The sequence below is a fragment of the Talpa occidentalis genome, unplaced genomic scaffold, assembly GCF_014898055.3.
Source record: "Talpa occidentalis isolate TD23 unplaced genomic scaffold, MPIMG_talOcc4v2.1, whole genome shotgun sequence".
NCBI lineage: Eukaryota > Metazoa > Chordata > Mammalia > Eulipotyphla > Talpidae > Talpa > Talpa occidentalis.
This window is the reverse complement of record NW_026555331.1, coordinates 56,331,006-56,354,364: the sequence shown is the minus strand read 5'-3', so window position 1 is coordinate 56,354,364 and position 23,359 is coordinate 56,331,006. Positions and strand designations below refer to the sequence as shown.

The 23,359-nt window shown below is 38.6% G+C and overlaps 1 protein-coding gene, 1 non-coding gene and 1 pseudogene across 3 annotated transcripts in view; 2 read left to right on the top strand and 1 right to left on the bottom strand.

Annotated features, from left to right (window-relative positions):
* The first annotated feature begins 211 nt into the window (after positions 1-211).
* The window catches only part of MTFR1 (mitochondrial fission regulator 1), a 54,013-nt gene continuing 30,865 nt past the window's right edge, over positions 212-23,359 (top strand). Inside the window, exons 1-2 of one of the 2 annotated variants that reach the window (XM_037505999.2) lie at positions 212-306; positions 16,072-16,214. In XM_037505999.2, the coding sequence (XP_037361896.1) occupies positions 16,149-16,214 (66 nt within the window). In that variant the 5' untranslated portion in view covers positions 212-306; positions 16,072-16,148. Of the gene's footprint in view, positions 307-10,538; positions 10,608-16,071; positions 16,215-23,359 lie in introns of those variants that run through there. The other variant, XM_054692222.1, reaches the window with a different exon arrangement.
* Positions 3,784-8,752, bottom strand: LOC119249752 (DAZ-associated protein 2-like; annotated as a pseudogene).
* Positions 6,831-6,967, top strand: LOC119251885 (small nucleolar RNA SNORA2/SNORA34 family). Its single transcript, XR_005126633.1, has one exon. It is a non-coding gene; the product is annotated as a small nucleolar RNA SNORA2/SNORA34 family (small nucleolar RNA).

Sequence of the window (23,359 nt, the reverse complement as noted above, 5' to 3'; positions counted from 1 at the left end):
AAGAGTACTTCCTAGGGCAGCGTAGTCCCCACACAAAGCGAGGTCCACGCGAAACCTCATGGACAGTACTAGCCGAGCTCGCGCATGCGCGCATTAGTAGCAAAAATGCGGCTCCCGACCCGCGAGATCATCGCGTAGCTTTCCGCTTGGGCGTGTCAGTGCCCGCCTCCCAGCCTGAGGAAGCAGCTGATTGGCCCGTCTGACTGGGCTCGTGGCGGAGATTGGGTGATTGGCAGCTACGCGCCGGGAGAGCCAAGCTGGAAGCGCAGAGTGCGTGAAGAAAGCGCCTGCTGCCCGGCGGCCGAGGTAAGTGGCGCTGGGGGCTTGGGGAAGCGGCGGGCGTGGGGTCGGGGAGGCGACGCCGGGGTCACGGCGGCGGGAGAGCCCTAACAGTCGTGGGGCCGGAGCAGAAGGAGCCCGGCTCGGGCTGCGGGGAGGCGGGCAGGCTCGTGGCCGGTTGGGTGTTTGCGTCTCGGCCGGAGGGAGGAGGCGAAGGCGTCCTCGCGTCGCCGGGCGGCTGAGGGCCCCGGGGCGGCTGGGTCCGGCGGGGCGTGAGGAAGTCGGCGGACGCGCGCGCCGAGGCCCGGGGCTCCCCCACCCACCCGACTGCCCCAAACCTGCCCCGCTCCGGGTCGGTCCATTGCGCGGAGCCCGCAGTTAGCGCGCGGGCCGCCAGGCGGCGGTCCTGGGAAGTCAGCCCTCCGCGGCCGTTCCCTTGGGTGTCGCCCCTTTTCCCGGGACGAGGTGGGCGGAACCCGCCGGTGCACCTCGGGGCCGGGCCTCGGGGTTTCTGGGGGGAGGGGAGGGGAGGAGCATGTTTACTGGTCACCTGAGAGGTTGAACCAGCTTCACCTGGCGGGTGCTGGCCTTTCTTCACTTCCCAGTACTTTCCAGTGTGTCTTCCTGACCAGGACCAGCGTTTACATAAAGCTTTAGGGAAAAGATAGACCTTTGGACTTGGGGAAAAAAAAAAAAAAAGGGAAGGGAATCTTGGAGCTACACAGAGGTCGGAAGGGTAGTATAAGGAATTGCGTGTATCCATCACCCGTTTTCAACAATTTGCAGCGCATGGCCAGCCTTGTTGCCCCCTTCCCCGTTATTTTGAAGTATTGAGAAATCCCAGAAATACATTTAATCTCTTATATATTTCTTTGACGTTGTGGTGATGAATGGTCACACTTTGCCAGTCATTTCTCCCTAGAAGGGTTGAGTAAAATTACTAACATTTTAATGTATAGACGGTGCTAATTGAGTTTGCCTGCAAGAAAGTACGCAATTCACCTCCTTTGCAGTTTCACTATCCTGTGTTGAGGCTTTAAACATCATTGCAAACAGGTACACAATATTCTAGTCTTGGCAATAGCGTTACTGCTTTTGAGAAGTAGTAATAGTACTGATAATTTCTGTATAAAACACTGAAATTGTTTTCACCCTTCATTTAGTTTTTACAACATTCTGCGAATTAGGTAGTCCATTTTGCAGATGAGAAAAAAAGACTGAGAGGTAGTTTGCCTAAGGTCACAATAATGTGAGGGGGTTGGGACCTGGGATTTAGTATGCTAATTAATGCTTGTCACTTCGAAGACATTTGTTGTTAAACCATTATTGAACGCCCAGAGAATTGTGGAGTACATGTTACTTGCTGTGAAAAATTTATTGAGCCACCAATCTATAATGGAAAAAATAAAATCCTAGAAATTTCCCGAAGTGAGAGATTTTTGTTTCTCTGAAACAATAAAGAATTTAATACAGTTGAATTTAAAATTATGATCAAATTATATAAATGTAGTTCAATAGATACCAGTTTTAAAGATTTCTTTGGGAATATGTGGTTGAAAAGGGAAGAAATATATTAATCAAGGGTCTCTTCCACTCCTTTAGCATTTAGCATATACCGGTGACTTATACTGAAGACTTTCATCTGTATCACTCATTTCACACACTGACACTGCATCTAAAGACATAATTTTCATTCAAATAATATTAAGTAGTAAGAGACAATATTAAGTAAGAGACAACAGGGCTTATTCAGAGGACAATAGAGGAGATCTGTTAAATGGAGTTTATGATTCCTGATGTAGGGGAGTGATTCAAAAGTCTAGAAATAAGGTCAGACACACTTGGGGAAAAAACTTCAACAAAGAAGTGATAATGATCCAAGCCATTTCATAGGGATCTAGTGAACTGGCAGTGTCACAGGTGACTTCACCTCACATGAAAAGATGAATGAGATGATCTGGTGAATATAAAGTAAATAGATGTGGATAACTGCTAAATTTATGAATATGAGAAAAAGAATAAGGAAAATAAAAAAGAAAGAGTGGTCTGGTGCTGCAGTACATTCTGAAGTGCTGGTAAACTTTAGTTTCTACAGGTTTGTTTTCTGGGGTAGTTTTGGTGATGAATGTTATTACTGTATCACTGTTCTTTGCAGTCTTTACTGCTGGGATATTTAACTGCTCGTATTTTTATTAGGTGTGCTTGATACAAATGACACATTTTCTATAAACAACAGAATGACACTAATCTCACCATTTAATGATAAACCCACATGATGCTTTAGTGTGTCCTAGACAAGGTGTTGGCAAACTATGGCCTGATGCCCATGCAGTAGCCTTAGGCCTATTTATGTATGGACTGTGAACTGAGAGTGTTTTACTTTTTTTTTTTAATTGATAGCACTAGTTAATTTCCCTCCCTTAAGACCAGGTGCAACCAATGAGGTGAACATACCCTTGGGATTTTATTGTCTTCATTAGAAACAAAAGACGGCATTTAGAACTGTATTTCTTGGCCCTTTCTCTTCTCCAGGTTCAAAATGCTTGCATTCTCTTTAATAGCTGGCATTCTCTTGGCTCTACAGTTGGCCTCATCATATTCAGGCCTCAGTACAATCTTTGTAGTTTTAGTTGTTTTCCAGAAAATTGGCTGAGTCTGCCCACTACAGCTACTCTGCTTCCAGTGATAACACCAGTTTCCCTGGGCATAGTGGGAATCTGTCATTTTGTGGGATTGATGCTTGCCACACTTCTTACAGAAAGTCCGATGAGCATTTAGGAACATTCACTATGCTTGCTAGAGCACTATCTGCACAGAAAGAAAATTACCTTTATAAGCAGTTGGAAAGAAAAATAATTTTTTAATCATAGAGGTTTCAGAGGATCCTTGTGAAACACTAGTTAAAGATAAGTGGGGGAGAAGTGCAAAGGGAGAAGGAAATTTGATTGATTGGCTGTCCTGTACCATTGATTTAATGGAGATTTTTGGCAGAAGGGGATGAGGGAGAGGCGGGAAATGGAAGGCTAGGGTTGAGGGTGGGATGTAGAGCAAAGGATGAAATGGAAAAGACAGACAACTAATGCATTTCATTTATAACAATTAAAACAAATCAAATCAAAGAGCAGCGTAATTTGTCAACTTCAGTTCATAGGAAGATCCAAGTTCCCTCCAATCCTAATTTGATGTTTTATTTTTAAGAGCAGATACCAGTATGGTGAATAGTATTACTCCAGAGGAATTAAAGGAATATCTTAGGGCTGCTTCATCCACATTCACTTTATGAATGGATACCTCCCTTACCTCAGAGTGCTTTAGGGAGGTACTGCTGCCATTATTACATGATTCCTTATTAAGTTTGAAAAGTGCCTGAAAGTTTGGGCACCAGGACACCACAGCAATATGTTCGTAAACTGCAACTTCAGGTTAATATAACTAAAGCAGTTACATTGTGAGATGTGCGGAAGGTATGTAATGTCCTTTCTGTCACAGAGGTGGCCTTAGTTCTTAACAGATGATGTAGCCACCATCTGAGCCACCCATGAAGAAATTTGTTTCTCTGAGTTACATGGATATTGACTCTTTAAAAGCGTGTAAGCTGCTGAGCAACATTGGGAGGGCATCCAGGGGTTGGAGGAGGAGTGTCACCAGCAGTAGTATCCCCAGCTCCAAATCTGGCACCACCATCTTAACTTTCTTCGACCAGCACTGCTGAACCAGGTGGATGTATGGGGCCAACTGGATAATAAACCATGGGTATTGTGGAACCATGGTTCAACAGCCAAAGACTGGGGAAGATATAAGGAGGCCTTAGAAAGTGCACCTGACATGGTGGGGACTGTAGCAGCCACTGAGTACACAAATTTTGGACAGTAGATCCCTGACCTGGTAAGTGGAGCATCAGTGTAGGTGATGTGGGAGATGCAGTGTTTACCTGTATACTGGATTTCAGGAGGTTGCAGGTCTTAAGTTGCTTGCATTGGATATTGACCTTTGCTCTTCGTTGTGGCTGCAAATCCTGTTCATTTCCTAATTGTGGATGGCTTATTTTTCATCCTTTTCCTGTTAGTCACTGTAGCTTGAGGTTTATCTGTTTTGGTTATCTTTTGGGAGGCCTGACTCTTAAGTTTTAGCGATCTTTTATATAGTTCTTTTGCTCTCTATCTTCTTTCTTCTACTAACTTTGGTTTTTGTTTGTTCCTCTTTTTCAAGTTGCTATAGGTGTAATTTTAGACTGTTTATTTCGGATTTTTCTTCTTCTTCTTCTTTTTTTTTTTTTTTTTAAAGATTATTTATTAAGAACCGGGGCACAGGCCAGAAGCTCGGGAGGGCGAGAGGATCCACCAGAGACAGAATGGGGAACAGAACAGGCAGACCAATGAAATACACTGCTGAGGGGAGCAGCAGGCGAGATAGGAGAGATCTGCTGCGCCATGTGGGGCCCTTGCCGGCCGGCTGGGACCTAACCGGTGCTGCAGAGGCTGCGGGCAGCCTCACAGCACGGCATTCAACCACCTGTGCCACCAGGGGAAGCCCTGATTTTTCTTCTTAATGTTAGCCTGTGATGCAATTTTCTTTCTTCTCGACCACTTTTGATGCATCCCTTAAATTCTGATAGTTTGTATGTTTGTTTTCTATAGTCTTGAGATATTTTAGATTTCTGCTTTATTTTAGATTTTTTTTTTTTAATTTTTGCATAGGAGAACTGGGATGTGGGGGATGTGAGAAGATTCACCAGAGACACAGTAGGGAGCAGAACAGGTGGATTTCCTGAAATCCACTGCTAAGGGGAGCAGTGGGTGAGACAAGAGGTCTGCTGCACCATATGTGGGTTAGCTCCCTGGCCAGCAGGGATCAAACTCAGGCCATAGAGGTGATAGCACTGAGACTGACTCAACCCCTAAGCCACCAGGGAGGCCCTAGATTTTTATTTTAATGTCTTCTTTTATCAGTAGTTATTAAGCATCATGTTGTTTAGTTTCCATGTATTTATAGTTTTTCCTGTTTTTTTTTTTTTTATAGTACATTTCTAGCTTTATGGCATTATGTCAGAAAGATTATTAGGTATCATTTCAGTTTTTCTAGTTTTATTGATAATTGACTTGTGTCCTAATATATATTGTCTAGTCTTAAAATTTTTCAGTGTGCACTTGATAGATGGAGTAGTTTTTGGGTGGTGTGTTCTGTAGATAACTGTTAAGCCTGGTGATCTAACCGCTTAGTTAAAGCTGTTACTTCCTCACGCTTTGTCTTTCTTGTTGATTTGTCCATAGTTTTAAGTGAAGTATAAAGTCCCCTAATGTGTTGTTGTCAATATCTTTCTTTAGCTCTGATAGTAATTGTCCTACATGTCTTTATTTGACATGTAAAAATGCCTTTGGAATTTTGATAGGGAGTGCTTTGGATCTGTAGGTTGCTTTGGGTAGTATGCACATTTTAATAGCATTAAATTCTTCCAACTCATGAATAGGAACTATTTTTCTATTTCTTTGTGTCTTCAATTTCTGTCTTCAGTGTCTTAGAGTTTACAGTGTACTGATATTTTCACATCCTGGGCCTCATTATTCCTAGGCATTTTATTCTTTTTTTTTTAAAAGATTTATTTATTTATGCATACAAGAACTGGGGTACAGGCCAGAGTTGTGGGGGGTGAGAGGATTCACCAGAGACAGAGTGGGGAACAGAACAAGCAGATTATTTCAGTCAATCTGAAATACACTGAAATACACTGAAATACACTGAAATACACTGAAATACACTGCTGAGAGGAGCAGCAGTCGAGTCAGGAGAGGTCTGCTGTGCCATGTGAGTAGCTCCCTGCCCGGGGATTGAACTTGTGCTGCAAACCCCTTGTGCCACTAGGGAAGCCCCATTTTATTCTTTTTGATGCAATTGTAGGTGGGATTGTTTTTCTTAATTTCTCTTTTTAATAGTTTACTCTTGTGCCACCCGGGAGGCCTTCCTTATTATCTTTTAAGATTGAATTATTTATACATACAAGAACTTGGGTACAGGCTGGAGTTTTGTCTGGTGAGAGGATTCACCAGAGACAGATCGGGGAACAGAACAGGCAGATTGACTGAAATACACTGCTGAGGGGAGCAGTGGGCAGGTCAGGAGAGGTCTGCTGGGCCAAGTGGGTCACCTCCCTGGCAGGGGATTGAACTTGTGCTGTAGTGGCTGTGGTGAGCTTCATAGGTTGCATCTTAACCTCTTGGCCACCAGGGAGGCCCCCTCCCTTACTAGCTTCTAAAGACTAAACTTTTTTTTTTTTAAAGATTTATTTATTTATACAAGCACTGGGTACAGTCAGAAGCGTGGGAGGGTGAGAGAATTCACCAGAGCCAGAGTGGGGAGCAGAGCAGGCAGAAGGACCCAAGTACACTGCTGAGGGGAGCAGCGGGCGGCAGGAGAGGTCTGCGCGCCATGTGGGACCCTCCTCCGGTGGCCGGGGAGCAGCTGGGGATCGAACCGGTGCCGCAGAGGCTGCGGGCAGCTTTGCAACCCAATGCTCAACCGCTGTGCCACCGGGGAGGCCCTAAAGACCAAACTTCTTGGCCCTGAATCAAGGCCAACAGTTTGCTGAAGCTGTTGGTTTCAAGCAGGCGCCTAAAGAAATGTCTTTCTGTGATGTGTTGACCATTTCAGAACTTTGGAAATGTAATGGTCCATTCATTAGAAAGAAACATCTGAGTGGGTAAAAAAAATAAAAGACTTATTTACACTTATTTACAGAAGTGTACCAATTTTGTTATTAAGTCAATTTTTTATAGACTTAACATACAGGAGCGAGCAATTGTTAGAGATTGACCAAAATCACCTTTACAATAGTTTTTATTTTTATCACTTTGCTGGACCTACGGACAATACTTAAATCTTATTGACTGCAAATAGTGTGTTTATTGCTATTGAAGTGTAGGAAGGAAAGACTTCAAAATTGATGCCTGTGGGTGGTGCAGCGGTTGAGCGCTGGGTTGAGAAGCTGCCCGCAGCCTCTGCAGCGCCAGTTCGATCCCCGGCTGCTCCCCGGCCACCGGAGGAGGGTCCCACATGGCGGCAGACCTCTCCTGCCGCTGGCTGCTCCCCTCAGCAGTGTGCTTCGGTCCTTCTGCCTGCTCTGCTCCTGCTCTGGCTCTGGTGAATTCTCTCATCCTCCCACGCTTCTGACTGTACCCAGTGCTTGTATAAATAAATAAATAAATAAATAAAAATAAATAAATCTTTAAAAAAATAAAATAAAATTGATGCCTGAATACTTAATTCATTTGCATAAGACTGCTTGCATTAAATGATACTTTAAGAAGAAAATGTCATTCAGTGTGGGCAATATTTCAGACATACTCACATGAAACTGGCAGGTCTTTGGTGCAAATGGAACCATAATAACATACAGAAAGTTGACCTCTAAAACTGTTTTAGAAATGATCTTCATAAGTTTAGTTTCATATCTCAAACCCATTACTTTGAAATTCTCATCAAGTTTTAGTTTGTGTTCTTAGACTTTTTCCGTAAACAATTTTTTTTGATGAGGGATATGATATGGGTCTTAAGATTTATTCATTTGTGGACTGAAAAAAGTGATATATGTCCTGTTTTGTGCTCGGCACTGGGACTATTGCAGTATACTTTATTTTTGCATGAACGATACAGAGTATTAATTCTGAAATATTGCCAGGAAATTGTGCCCATAGGTCAAAAACTACCATTGTTTTATGGTATTGTAAAATATTCTGCTTAAATTCTCAACCACACTGACAGTAAGAATAGTGCTGGTTACTAGACTTCAGTTTTAACTTTAATTTCCAGACGGTAGATTAGGGCATTGACATAGGGTTGATAACTTCATATTGTAACAAGTAATGGCATTTAATCAAAAGTTAAATAACATCCATTTACTACTGTCCCCATATTTTTTTTTTTTTTAAGATTTTATTCATCTATGCATACAAGAGCTGGGGCACAGGCCAGAGATGTAGGGGGTGAGAGGGCCCACCTGAGACAGAGCGGGGAACAGAACAGGCAGACCGACTGAAATACACTGCTGAGGGGAGCAGCAGGTGAGACAGGAGAGGTCCACCTAGCCATGTGGGTTTCTCTCTGGCCAGCCGGGAATCGAACTCGTGCTGCAGAGGCTGTGGATTGTCTCACAGTGCGATGCTCAACCCCTTGCGCCAGCCCCTGCCCCCATATCTTAAAAGATATTTTTATACCAGAAAAAGTAAGAAAGACATACTCTCAAAAAAAGGATAATGACTTTAAAAAGAATGTCTTTTGTTTTTTACATCATGTTACATCATTGTTTGGCACCTGAATGTAGACTGTAGACTGTCATTTTGGCTGTGCTGATATCATTTACCTAGTCTCTCAGTATTCTGAGAACAGGAAGCCTTGTCCTAATAACTTAGCCAATTGAATAAAGAATTTTCTACTAATCTTAGACCCCTGCTTCCTGCTTACCCTGGTATAAAATAACCATACGCCTCTTTCATAATGTAAAAAATAATTGACTATTTCCTATAATAGTTCTGAAATACCTTATAATGGAAGTCCCACTGTACTGTTGTATACTCTTAAAGTTTTTTTAAAATTTAAATTTTTTAAAGCATTTTAAATTTAATGACTACTCTTTATTCCTTCTAACAGGGTTTTTGTGCAACTAGTGTAACTTTTCCATTCTTATAACTCTTCTTATAACTCATTCTTTTTTTTTTTTTTTTTTTTTTTTAAAGATTTATTTATTTATTTATACAAACACTGGGAACAGTCAGAAGCGCGGGAGGGTGAGCGAATTCACCAGAGCCAGAGCGGGGAGCAGAGCAGGCAGAAGGACCGAAGCACACTGCTGAGGGGAGCAGCAGGCGGCAGGAGAGGTCTGCGCGCCATGTGGGACCCTCCTCCGGTGGCCGGGGAGCAGCCGGGGATTGAACTGGCGCTGCAGAGGCCGCTGGCAGCTTCCCAACCCAGCGCTCAACTGCTGCGCCACCGGAGAGACCCTTATAACTCATTCTTATAACTCTTATAACTCTCAAAGCATACCGTATTATTTGAAAGCAGTTTTGTTTTGTATTTTTTTTTTTTTGATTGATATAGACCTCCATTGGTCTAATTGTATATATACTATTAGATATTTTCACAGTACTTCTGGAGGGAAAGGAAAGTATCTTCTCAAAGTTTATCTTTCTCATTTCAGTCCTCATTTTCTCTTCAGCTGCCCTGCCAACCACTCCTCCACTCAAGTAGTATTTTGTTATTTTCTACAGCCTATGTTAGAGTAGACTAGACTAAGCTATGTCTATACTATTACCATGATATTACTGAACATTATTACATACAATAAGAAAATATATATATATATATTATATAGAAAAGAGTGCAGCCTGATTCTTAGCCATCTTTTTTATTTTGAAATATAACCCCATGCAAAGTTTAACACAGAAAAAGGCACAAACGTGAATATAAAGTTCAATAATATATAACAAAGCAAACATGGAATGACTATCCAGGTTTAAAAGTAGAAAGTTGTCCCTGACTTCAAAATGCTGCTTTGTCTCCCTTCCAACTCTTACCCACCTCCATCCAAAGATAACTTGCTTTAACTTCTTACACTAAATCTTCATTTTGACTTTTGTGATTTTCTTAATGCCAGTGGGATCTGTAGTGATAGCCCCCTATTTCACTGCTCTCTCCTGGAAAAATCTCATTAAACATCAATCCTTTTTATTAGTTTTTGCAAAGAACCAACTCTTGGCCTGATTATATTTCTCTGTCTTGATAGCTCTCTGATGCTTACAAATAGATGATTTTTATATTTCATTCATCTAAGTTTACTTGTCATCAGTGGCGAGGATTTGTCTGAAATCACCCTGTTTACTTATAAATGGAAGCAAAAATTTCTCTTAGACTTCTTTTTACAATTGACATAGTGCAGAACAGGTATGGCTTGGGACTTAGGTGGCTTTAATACTACAAAACATTTTTTTAAACTATGGATTTGATTTTTTTATATCTAGTTAACATCCACCTCCATACATACAAGAATTCTTTTTACTGAGGTAATGTTAGTTTGCTACACTTGTGTAGGTTTCATATATACAATTTCTCACTTCAGCAGCTATCACATCACACTCACCATCAATGTCCACACACTATCCATCATCAAGTAGTTTCATCCCCCTCCTTTGCCTCTCATAACAGTATTTTGTTGTCCAAGTGGATTTTGGTTTTTGTTGTTTGTTTGATTGCTTTTCTTTTCTTTATAGTTCACAAATGAGTGAAATCATATGGTATGTCTTCTCCTTTTGACTTACTTCACTTATCAGAATACCTTCAAGGTATGTCCATATTCTGTTATTTTTGTACCTGAGTAGTGTACCATTATGTATGTATACCACATCTTCTTAAGCTATGCATCCTTAATCCAATCAGTCTACTCAACTGGAGTTTCACATGTTGGCTATTGTAAATAGTTACATGAACACAGGGGTGCTTATCTTTTAAACTACTCAAACGTAGAATAACCATTATACTCCATACACTGCTTAGTGCCGAGATCACTGTGATGAATAAGAGAGTTTTTGCTTTTAGGTGATTAAAGTGCAGTTGAGGTGGTAACCAGTTTAGGACATTGTTTTAATGTCTTATGTTGGGGAATATATACAGGAGGCCCCTAATGCTGGTTGATCAGGAAACACCTCTTGTAGGAGGTGATAGCTAAAATGAAAGAGGTTTAGTTTAGAGTTGGCATAGTATAGGGGTACAGTAGGGAAGTGGACAGAAGTCCAAAGAATGTGTTGAATTTTTAGAATTATCTATATGACTGGATCAAATAGTAGAGAGTGAAAGATGTGGAGGTTAGGCAAGAACAGATCAGATTGTATAGAATCTATTTTGATACTGAGAATGAATAGAAAGGGGAGAGCAAAATTGTGTGGAGGAAGGTGGCCATTGTCTAGTTAACAGATTTTTGCAATAGTGCAGGCTTACGATAGTGAGGGTGACGAAAATGGAATCTAAGATCTTTAGGAGGAGAAATAGAATTTGTGGAAAATGAAAGCTTAAGAAGGAAAAACTGACAATATGGATATAATTTTCTGAGGTAGGGAACACAGAATCAATAGATTTAGGAGGAAAGTTAAGGAGTTCAGTTTTGAATTTCTTTGGTTTAAATACACAAGGGAGAAATCAGAAGACAGCATATGATTGAAGTTAATAGGGGGGAGGTGAGAGAACTTACATAATACTAGAGGGGGCTGATGTAAATGAGCTCTGTTTGTGAGAGGCTGTGATCCTGATACTTAATTGTAGAGGAGGGACAGGAGTGAATGCGGGACAGAATAGATGCAGATGTAGTTAAATGTATGATATGCAGAGTGGCTGGACAGAAGGTTGGAGGATTTCTTGTCAGTAATGTAACAGGGTGGGCCCCAGAAAAAGGGGAGGTTCCCACTTCCCTGTCCCACCCAATGAAGGCTGGAGTCAGGAGGGAGGAGGAGAAGCTAGGGAGGAGAGCAGAGGAAGGAAGGAAGAAAGCCAGGAGGATACCTGGAGGAGGCATATGGAGCAGAGAGAGATGTGAAGAAGCTGCACTTGCTTCTCAGCCTTGAACTTGTACCAGGGACTTGGGAGACTTGGAAGGAGACACTTAACACACGTGGGTGAGAGACCCATGTGGAGGCTAACAATGGTGGCCTTTATCTTGATTTTGCTCTTTTCCTTCTAGACTTGCCTGGCCCCTTCTGACCCTTTTCTTTGGGTTCCCACCAGGAGGTGCTTTAAACTTGTGGCAGGCTTTCATGCCTCGGTGATCCTGCTTTGGGCCAACCCCATTTGGCTGGGCCATTTACCCACGAGGGGATGGTTAACTTTGGAGGCTTGATTTGGAAACTATATTCTTTGTCTTACTCTTTTCTTCTTTTTATTGCACACTAATTGTATTAAGGTTTCTTTCCATTAAAGGTCTTATTCACTGAGCATGTTTTGTCTTGATGTTGTGGAAGGCAGAACCTATACAGAGCTGGCAGGTGTGGTGGTTCTGGGTGCCCCTCACCGTGCCTGGTAACATCTCACCCTGCCCTGTAGCAGTAACTTCTCTAATATTTGGTAATCATCTGAGCTATGGAGAAAGGCTTGGAGAGAGTTGGTAGCATGTAGAGTGATTGAAATAGCTTCTATGAAAGTGAAAGAGGGGGAAGAGTAAGAAAGTATGTATTTTCTAGAATGCTAGGTATCAATAAGGAAGGACCCAGTTAAGATTGGAGATAGTATGTGTATATAAACATCAAAATGTGAGGTTTAGTAATTTTTCTATAACCTGTTTGTAGTAAATGTAGGCTGCTGCATTGACTCATCAAGTCCTGACTTGTAGAATAAATAAGACAGTAGGAACAAGGAGTTGAAAATACTGATAAAGTAATGGTTCAAGTGATTTTTGGTTGTGTGGGACTGAAGAACATGAAAATTGGGAAGAGACTGATCAGATAGATGAAAATTCCAAGGGAGAAGAGATTAAAGGTCTCAGTATGGTTAGAATATGTTAGAGGAGTTTGGGAGCGAAATCTCTAAAGTTAGGTTTCTTTTTCTTTTTTTAATTATCTCATCTCAAGAACTCATAGATACTTGGTTTCTTTAATTTCTGTAGTTTGTTTAGTAAATGAAAAATAAACCATGTTTTATGGTTTTGGGTTTTTTTTTGCCATTGTTTGCGTAGTAAAAAACCACATACAGGAAAGTTTACTCTGGTCGGTTTTAATGGTTTGAGATACATCTTTCTACTTGTAAAAAGATTGACAATTTTTGTTTACATTTTTCAAAAATGAAAAACATAACATCTTCCCGTGTCAAGTCATTGCCAAAAAATCATTACATAGATTGTAACTCATTTTTAACAGATGGCATATTTCATGCTGTAACTTAATAGCTTTAGCTTTATTGATGAACATTTAAAGTTGATTCTAGTTTTCTTTTTATTTATTTGTTTGTTTGTTTATTTATTTATTTATACATGCAAGCACTGGGTACAGTCAGAAGCGTGGAAGGGTGAGAGAATTCACCAGAGTCAGAGAGCAGAGCAGGCAGACTGACGAAGTACACTGATGAGGGGAGCAGCGGGCTGCAGGAGAGGTCTGCGCGCCATGTGGGACCCTCACCCAGTGGCCGGGGATCGAACTGGTGTTGCAGAGGCTGCGGGCAGGTTTGCAGCCCAGTGCTCAACCGCTGAGCCACCGGGGAGGCCCTGATTCTAGTTTTCTAAGTGTAAAAAGCACTCTACAAAATATCTTTATATGTGTATGTATTAATACTTATATATTTCTGCAAGAGAAATCTCCTGAAGTTCTGTAACTTGGTTAAAGGCTGTTATTTGTCTTTTTTTTTTTTTTTTTTTTTTAAGATTTATTTATTTATACAAGCTCTGGGTACAGTCAGAAGCGCAGGGAGGGTGAGAGAATTCACCAGAGCCAGAGCGGGGAGCAGAGCAGGCAGAAGGACTGAAGTACACTGCTGAGGGGAGCAGTGGGCGGCAGGAGAGGTCTGTGCGCCATGTGGGACCCTCCTCCTGTGGCCGGGGAGCAGCTGGGGATCGAACCGGCGCTGCAGAGGCTGCGGGCAGCTTCACAACCCAGCGCTCAACCGCTGCACCACCGGGGAGGCCCTGTTATTTGTTTTTAAAACTTCTAAGAAATGTATGTAAGTGTGTCTTCATAGGTTTTCATGAAGCAACCAAATCCAAGTATCTATATCAAGAAATAGATTATTGCTAGCACCCTTAGAAATCCTTCTTAGGTCTGCTAGTCATTCCCTTCTCACCACAGAATCAAAGACATGTTAAAAAAATCCCTACTTTAGTATTCATTTACTTTTGGTTTTACTTGTTCTAGCTCTTTATCTAAATGGGTTTACTTAGTACTCTGTTGAATTTATCATCTCTGAATAGTAAAAAAAAATCTAACAATGGCAAGAATATTTAAATCAAGACTATAGATTTAATTACTACTAATGAGGCCAAAGTAGAGAACTGTGTTTAGGAAGGGCTTGAAGTAGAAAAGATGCAGCTAGTTACAACTGAATGATAGAGAATAGTTTACATTTCCTAAGTCAGCCCTAATAGAATAGTATTAAAACTGCTTCAGAAGGAGAGTTTTTGAATGAGAAAACATAAATGTCTCTAAGGGACACATAAGTAAAGTATTACAATGAAATACTGTAGAGCAATGAAAAAGAACTGTGATTCACAAACTATGAATTAATCTCAGACAGTGGGCAAAACTGATATGTGTTGCAGAAGTTAGAGTAATGATTAGGTATGTGAAATATGGCTAGTAACTGACTAGTTACTTTGGGCCTCTGGAAATGTTTTATGTTTTGATTTGGATGGTGATTTCTATTATATATATAGAAATTCATCAGGTTGGACCCTTAAATGTGTGTGCTTTTCTTGGTAAATTATATTTCAAATTACATTTATTTTTTTTAATTTTTTTTTAAAGATTTATTTATTTATTCATACAAGCACTGGGTACAGTCAGAAGCGCGGGAGGGTGAGTGAATTCACCAGAGCCAGAGGGGAGATAAGAACAGGCAGATTGACGAGGTACACTGCTGAGGGGAGCAGCGGGCCGCAGGAGAGGTCTGCGCGCCATGTGGGACCCTCGCCCAGCTGTGCACCACTGAGGAGGCCCAAAAAGTGGGATATTTTTAAATCCTACCTAAAGCCATCCCTTTTCTCTGACCAGGTTTATGCCAGTCATTTTCCACTTTGATGTATTTAGTCCTTTGTTCCTCTTATTCCCATTAACTTTTAGAGCAATTATTCATTCTTATCACCAATAATAGGTATTAGTAACATTCAAATATATTTGTTTCATGTCATGACCTTTTCATAATTATACATGAACTTTATATTTCTAATCAGTGCTTATGACTGTTGTAAAGTTCTTGACTTGCATTCCACAAGTCCTTAGTTTTCTCATTCTTGGTGGGATGAGCTTATATTAGAATGCAGTTAAATATATCACTACAAACACTTTTTTCAGCTATTTTGCTTTTTAATAAGCAAGACTGCCTTGCTTAAGTACACTGCCTTATAGTCACGTGTAAACTCATTGCCACGTTGGAAACCAAAACATTCAGTGAACTGGTTTATGTTATATGAGTTAACATTTTAGTTATATCAGATACACAGTATATTAATGGGAAAGGGGCTGTGATATGGGTTATAGTGCCAGGGAGTGTAAAACGCTTTGTCATTATTTTTGACCTTCTAGTATATGAATTCCTGTTTCATATTTGTGAAATTCTTTTATAATTTTTGGTGGGAAACAGAACCTCCTTGTAACTATAGCCAGGTAGATTTGGTCAAGCAAATCACCAAGTGGGCAGCAATTCAGGAGCCAGTCACACAGAAAATTAGGAGCTGATAGACTCTCATCTGTCAGGAATAACAGTAGTAGTTGTCATGCTGTCGTCCTTAATCCAATTCTGCTGTAATTCTTTAATTCTTTCATGATTGTGTATCTTATAAGCCATGTTCTCCTAAGATTGGTATCTATTAGATATCTTTTCATAAAAATACTTCCTTCTTAAACTTGCCACAGTAGGCTCTGTTGCTTCCAACTAACTGCGGGAAAAATACTTAAAAAGAGGAAATCTTGTGTTAGTTTTTTTCAGAGCTTATCACAAACAAATTTTGTTTTCTCAAGTATATTACACACAGTTTTAAAGTGTTTTAATCCAAACTTTGTGAGACATGTTGTATACTATAGTTTTTTTCATTTTACTATTTGCATTTTAAAATTTCAGTGTGCTTTATGGACCATGTGCTGCTATGTATGCCTGAAGTACTTGAAATGCAAAATTGGAGACATCTTGCTATCTAAATGCTTGACTGGATTAAGCGCCTAATTAGGATGATTTTCCAACAGGCTGGAGTAAGCATGCATTCGGTGAGTGCTCAAAATATATTTTTAAAATCCAGGCTTTTAGATGTTTTAATGTTAAAGTGAGAAATATATTATTAAACCAACATTTTAAATTTACCATTTATGTACTATTTAAATTTCTTACTACTTAGATATAAATCTTAATCCTAATTAAAGGAGTAACTTGGGGTATTTTGAAAATATTCATCTGACTGTTAAAAGCAATGCATTTGTTATTAGTGAAAAAAGTTTTAAATGTATATAGAAATCACTGAGTAAAGTGATTGTGATTTGTTAAATGCCAAATCACTGACTTGGCATTTGACAACTTTGGGTGTTGTATCAATATAATGGTTACTATTGAATACTGTTTAATATGATTTATCCCATAGCTGTTTATAATATAAATTATGTCTCCCAAAATAAGGTTTGTAGAGATATGAAGGAAAAATTGGTATAATATGGTTATGCCATGCCAGAGGTACTAGTTCTGCTCTTGACATTTTTAAAAGTATTTTCCACTTACTAGTCCATAAATTTTGTTCAGGTTCAGTGTAAAGTTATTTGAAAATAGTTTTGCTAAGCTTTTATTTTTTTGGTGGAATATTGTTTTTCATTTTCACATTGAAATGTTTTGTTGTCAGTAACATGGAATTCTTTTTTTAACATGGAGCTAAGTTTTACTTAAGATATATGCAAGTTACATAATTTGAATATGGATATACTTTTTTTTAAAGATTTATTTATTTATGCATACAGGAACTGGGGTACAGGCCAGAGATAGTGGGGGTGAGAGGATTCACCGGAATCAAACAGGGGAGCAGAACAGGAGGATCGGCTGAAATACACTGCTGAGGGGAGCAGCAGGCAAGACAGGAGAGGTCTGCTGCGACATCTGTGGGTTAGCTCCCTGGCCAGGGATGGAACTCAGGCCATAAAGGTGATAGCACTGACTTAACCCTAAGACCACCAGATGGGCCCTGGGTATACTTTTTAATGCAGTTTTACTTTTATTGTTTTTGTGTCTTCTCATATCTTAAAAGAAAGTTCATCTTTGAACCCCTCAAATCTCTCAAAGTTATATTTATTTTCTTTGCAAGTAAAAAGCAAAGAACCAGTTGACAGACGGAAGCTAGACTTTTGGTGGTGACCATAATGCAGTATATACAAATGTCGAATTATAATGCTGTGTACCTGAAACTTATATAATATTATAAACCAATGTTATATCAAAATTTTCTTAATTAAAAACAAAAAGCGAAGAACCAAAAAATTTACCTTTTAAAAAAATGGGAACATGACTTTGAGATTATTAACTTATGGATAAATAAGAAAATAGTTTGTGAAGTTTATAGTATTTTTATCTTTTCCAGTTATGTCTTAGACTTCACTTAATGCAGCTACTTCATTTCTTATTTGTTATTTACCTTCATTTGACTAGGTAGGATAGATAAACATTTCAGTACTAACAGCAGAATTTTTTTTGCTTTCGAAAGAAGGGAAGCTGCTTTTTTTGCTTATGATTCCTCAGAATTAGAACTTCACAATTTATGATTTCTATTTTTTTGTAATTTTAGTAAGAAAAACAGTTTAGTGGGAAGATTGTGGGTCCTGGATTCAAACAGATCTGGACCTGAAATTTATCTCTGCCAGTTACTTTCTTCATCAACAAATGATAAGAACAACTATTAATGCAGAGTTAAATGACATTGAATGTAAAACACTCAGCAACAGTGGCTTGTTTATAATGTCGGTATATTCAATAATGGTTAGCTCCTTGTAGTTTTGCTCTGTCATTCCCCACCCCAAGTCAGGCAAATGTGGGCAGTGTTGACAAGCCAAAGCCCATAATTCTGTTGCAGAGACAGATAACACATTTTGTTTAGTTTGTTCGTTTTTTTAGCTTAGTTCATTTTGAGCTGTAAAATGAGTGGCTTTCATCAGAGAATAGACTAAGTAAGACAGCACTAGCATGCTTTCAATATTGTATTAACAGCTGGGTATCCTTCTACTAATAGAAATGAGATCATTTTTTTAATGTATTGAGGGTAACATAAGGCAAACTTTGTTAATGAAAAGTTAATATAAAAATAAGGTTTTTTCCTACATAAAACAATTGGATCTTTTGGAGTTATTTTCTGTCTTTAGTTCCCAAGATCTCCTTAACTTGCTGGCTAAGAATGAAAAGGTATAGTCTCCCTGCAAGATTTTACCTTTGGGTCAGAAGTAGGATGTTGCCCTATTCATGAATTAATAAAGCCTAATCGAGGCAAAATATAGCTCTTCTGCCCACCTGTGTCTATACAGGTGTTTCTTTTCACATACTTTTCCCTTTGAAAACAGGCAGTAGCTCTCCTCCCAAGACTGACTGACTGTGTCTATGCATGCATCTCTTTTAACGAAAGGGACAGCTCTTGTGTCTGTGCAAGCATCCTTTCCTTTTTTTTATAATGAACGTGCACTTTTGGATATTAAAAAGAAAGCCAAATTGATCTCTAAATTTATAGGAATTAAAAAAAAATATTTTACCTTTGGCATTTGAAAATTAAAAAAACAATTTTTATATTGCTACCTTTCAGTGATAAGTACTTATTTTCTTGTTGGTTTTACATATAAATGAATTTGATGCTGTGTTTCAGTAATTCAAGAGAGAAACAACCTTCATCCGTGGCATATTTTATTTTTTTTAAATGTTTAAAAAATGTTCCAAGTGTTGTCATCAGGAATGTGTTTTTGCCATTAGGACAACTGGTGATGATTAACTCTGTATTTTATTATATACAGTAGTGATTTAATAGCCACCCATGATTGGCTTACTATATCTGGTTCCTTTATATATTATGTGTTGTCACTGCAATAGTGTTTTCTTTTTTTAAACAGATGAGGAACCTGAGGTTCACAATGTTTAATTGCCTTAACCTGACTTATCTGATTAATAAGAAGCAAACCTGTGATACGAACCCAATGCCGATTCCAAAATCCTTCCTCTTTTCAGTAAACTTTTCTATCTCCTATAATAAAACAGGAAGGATACTATTAAACAGGAAGGATATCTATTAAAAACATTACATGAAAACTTTAACTCCTTTAATGCTTGTTTATTTACTCATGAAATAGGTATTGTCCCATTGTGTAGGAGAGGACACAGAAATACAGAGGAACCAGTAATTTGGCCAGCTTTACGATATTATTATTACTATATTATTATTATTACTCCTACTATTACTTAAAGCCAGGCCTCTATGCTCCCATGGTCTCTATGTGTTTTCTGTACTGCCCTCCATTTTGCCTCAATACTTGTTTGAATTTAAAACCATATTTTCACATCAGGGCCTCCCTGGTGGCGCAAGGGTTAAGACACAACCTATGAAGCAATCCGCAGCCACTTCAGCACGAGTTCGATTCCTGGCCAGCCAGGGAGCAACCCACATGGTACAGCAGATCTCTCCTGACTCGCACACTGCTCCCCTCACCAGTGTACTTTGGTTAATCTGCCTGTTCTGCTCCCTATTCTGTCTCTGGTGAATCCTCTCATCCCCCACACCTCTGGCCTGTACCCCAGCTTTTGTATGCATAAGTAAATAAATCTTTTAAAAAAACCAAAAAAACCATATATTCACATCAATCCAAACCTTCTCATCTGTTGTATTAATGTTCTTGAGCAAAGGTGTTTTTAAACTAGAAAAAGCAAGAATAAAATGAAGCAACTGTGATTCTGACAGATCAGTATTTTGTTTAAAAAAAAAGTTATAGCAAGTATCTAATATTAGTACTATATTTCCAGGAATACTTATAAACTGTACCCTTATTTTTACCTTTTTTGCTTTTGTAGGAGTAATGTGAATGTGACTAGGAGTTTAGAGTAAGGAAGAAGAGACATGAGCAAAGTGTTAGATTTTTTGAAATTGTTAGAGAGTTTCATTTTTCTCTTTCTGCTCCTCTCCCTCAACACTGTTTTTATTTTCTCCTGGCTCTCTTGGAATTAAGAAATTATACTTTATTTGGTTTGACCTCCTTCCCAGAAAAATGTTTTATACAAACACACGCACACACACATACTCACACACACACAGTTTTGCCTGTAATTTTAGGTTTATGTGAATCCCAGAAGAAGAATCCCTTGTGGTAATATTACATAGTTTATCTTGGGGAACAAAAAAAGGTATTTACTTAGAATTAAATTTGTATTAAGTAGTACCTCTCATAGTAATACAGGTTGAATCAGTCTATAACAAATACATTACCACATAAAGCTTGAGTTAAGTCATCATGATGAAACAGATGACAGCTTCAGATTCTAGCCACACACACTCCTCAACACTTCCACAGTAGTATTTCACTATGTTCAAAAAGAAGAAATTGTTTTCCTGTTGTCATCTTCCGCCTTGCTGTCATCACTTTCAAACATTGTTGCTAAATGTTATGGACTGTCATTATTAGACAGACATGCAAACACACACACATAGATTCATTATTAGATTGTCAGTTCTTATAAATAAAGCCTTTTTTTGTTTAATAACTTATTTAATTATATCTTAATGGAATGGAATTCTTCTTAATGAAATCAAATTGTCTAGTAATGACATTTTTTTCCCTGCCCTTTTCTCTTCCATCTGAAATATTAATGACAGTTTATCTTTGAGGATGTCTTTCCTTCTCTAAACAAGTATACTGACAAAATACAGTTCAGCCACCAGTTAGGGTAAGGAGATGAACTTGGGTCATGTAACTTCCCACTGCACAGATGGTGATTTCCAGTACCATCTGTTCATTATTTCTTCACAGCCTTTTATGGTATCCCACCCCTTCTTTCCCCCATTACTGAATAGAGAAAAGTAAGACGTAGTTTTAGAGTTCCTAGAAGTTGACTTCTTTTTCCCCTCACTATAATCCAGTAAAGGTTATGACTTTTCTTTCTTAATAATCTACCCATTAAAAAAAAAATCTACCCATTCATTTACATGGCCCCTAGCTTCATATTTCATTGTGATAAGTGCTAGCTCATTCACAAGTAACAGAAAACGTTTTATTAGTCTACTGTGTATAATTGAAAAGATAATCAACATAAAGCAAGCTGTTCTTTTACTTCTTTTAACTTTGTAGAAATCCAACTACTCTTACTCCTTGTGAGTAAAAGTAAAGTCACTCTTCACCTTCTCTTGTGGAAGGAGCCTGGTATTCTTTCCTTCTGATATTAAGCATATGGGAAGTAGGAGCTAAAATAGTCCTGCAGAATACATAGCAGAGAATGCTAAAAGCTGGCAGAAACTTTTGTTCTTGACCTTGACAAATCCTTTGTAAAACTTTTCTTTGTGAACTTTTTGTCCTTTTCATCTGCAGACAAGATCTTTGCTTACTGGAAGGGCAGGAGATTTATCCCTGACTATGTGATTGGATATTATGATGCAATAAGTAGCGTTCCACTAGTATGTCACAGGAGAATTTTGACTTCTGACTAGAAGATTCAAGATGAGAAATGACAAATGATGTAGTTGATATTGCCAAATGGATTTAATTTTAAAAGACCAAGACCTATTAAAATGTATAAAGAGTTTAATGTCTATTTTAGAATTACTTGCACAAGTTTTTTTCCCCCACATTCTAATTTTTTTCTAGGCTGCCTATATGGCTTTGTGAAAGTATATTTCCAGTTTTTCTGTAGGCATGTGTTTTCTCTTAGTGCATGTGTTATATAATTCATGTGTGTATGATCATGGTGTGAACAATATACATTCCTGATCTACAGGTAATTCTCTTTTAAACTTTAAAAAAACTGTCTCTTATGTTTTTTTCTTTAATAACAGTATTTCAATATTGATATCCTGTTTTTCCTTAATTTGCTTTATTTTATTTTTTGCATAAAAGAACTGGGGTATAGGCCAGAAGCCTGGGAGTAGAGGGTGAGAGGATTCACCAGAGACAGAATAGGGAGCAGAACAGGCAGATTTACTGCAATACACTGCTGAGGGGAGCAGCGGGCGAGAACAGGAGAGGTCTGTTGCATGTATGTGGTTTGGCTCCCTGGCTGCGGATCAAACTCAGGTGGTAGTGGTGATAGTGCTGAAACTTAACCAAATTTAATACAATTTTCCAGTTGTATCATCCCTCTAACATAAATATTTCCAAAGCAAAACTTACCATTTTTGTTGGTTATAGTGTAAGTTACAGTATTTTCTGAAACTCCCAGGTAAAAATTAGTGAAACTTTGAACATACTGATAAGAATTATATAAAAATTGAGGCATATGTGAGATGTGTTACATAAAACCCCATTATCCTTTTGTATCCTTTGACTCTTACTGGCCTGCCTAAATTGATTTTGGGCTAAAATCTAAGAAATCAAACAGCTTCTGTGCTGTGCATTTTAAATGTGCATGCTTTTAGAAAGATCTAAAGGTCTACTTTGGGTTATGTGTTGAAGCCATTTTTTCCTTAGTCATACTCTTTTTGCTAGAGTGATTTCATTCCTTAAAATGGGGAAAATGTCCATTACTCAAAATATTTGCCAGCTGATTTGATACTCTTTATTTAGTTTTAGGATACAATTAAATATTATTGTAGTATAATGAAACAAGTGTAACAGTTATCATTCTCATTTGTTTCTTTTGAAATTGCTTTTAATAGCATACTACATCTCTACCTCTCTGTCCAGGCTTTCAAGTATAGCACTCAAATGGATAGTTTTTCTCTTTAAGGAAAGATCATTACTTGGGGAGAAGTTTGAAGGTACAATTTGTAAAGATTTAACTTTCTACATGTGTTTTTGTTTTTGCTTCGGGGGTTGGTTTGGTTTTGTGTCAAGCATTGCATGTCTTATAAGCATGATGATTTCATCTGAAATGTTTACCCATTTGGCCACCCTGGCCTATTTAATACTTTTGTATAAATTAGGAAAAGGTATCTCTTCCCTGGGGACAGGCACCACAAGAAGATTCAATATTACTGACTTTCAGCCGCCATTCAGCCAGGTACTCTTGTGCAATAAACTAAATGCAGCACCCTGCATGGTACAAATTCAGCATCTGAACTTTGTACTGATTTGGATTTGTTTTGAAAAGTCCATTATAGCAAAAGTAGTTCATCGTTCTTAAAATTTTTATATATATAATTTTTTAATCTATGTAATTTTTAATATAATTTTTGTATATATAAAAAATTGTAAAACTAAAA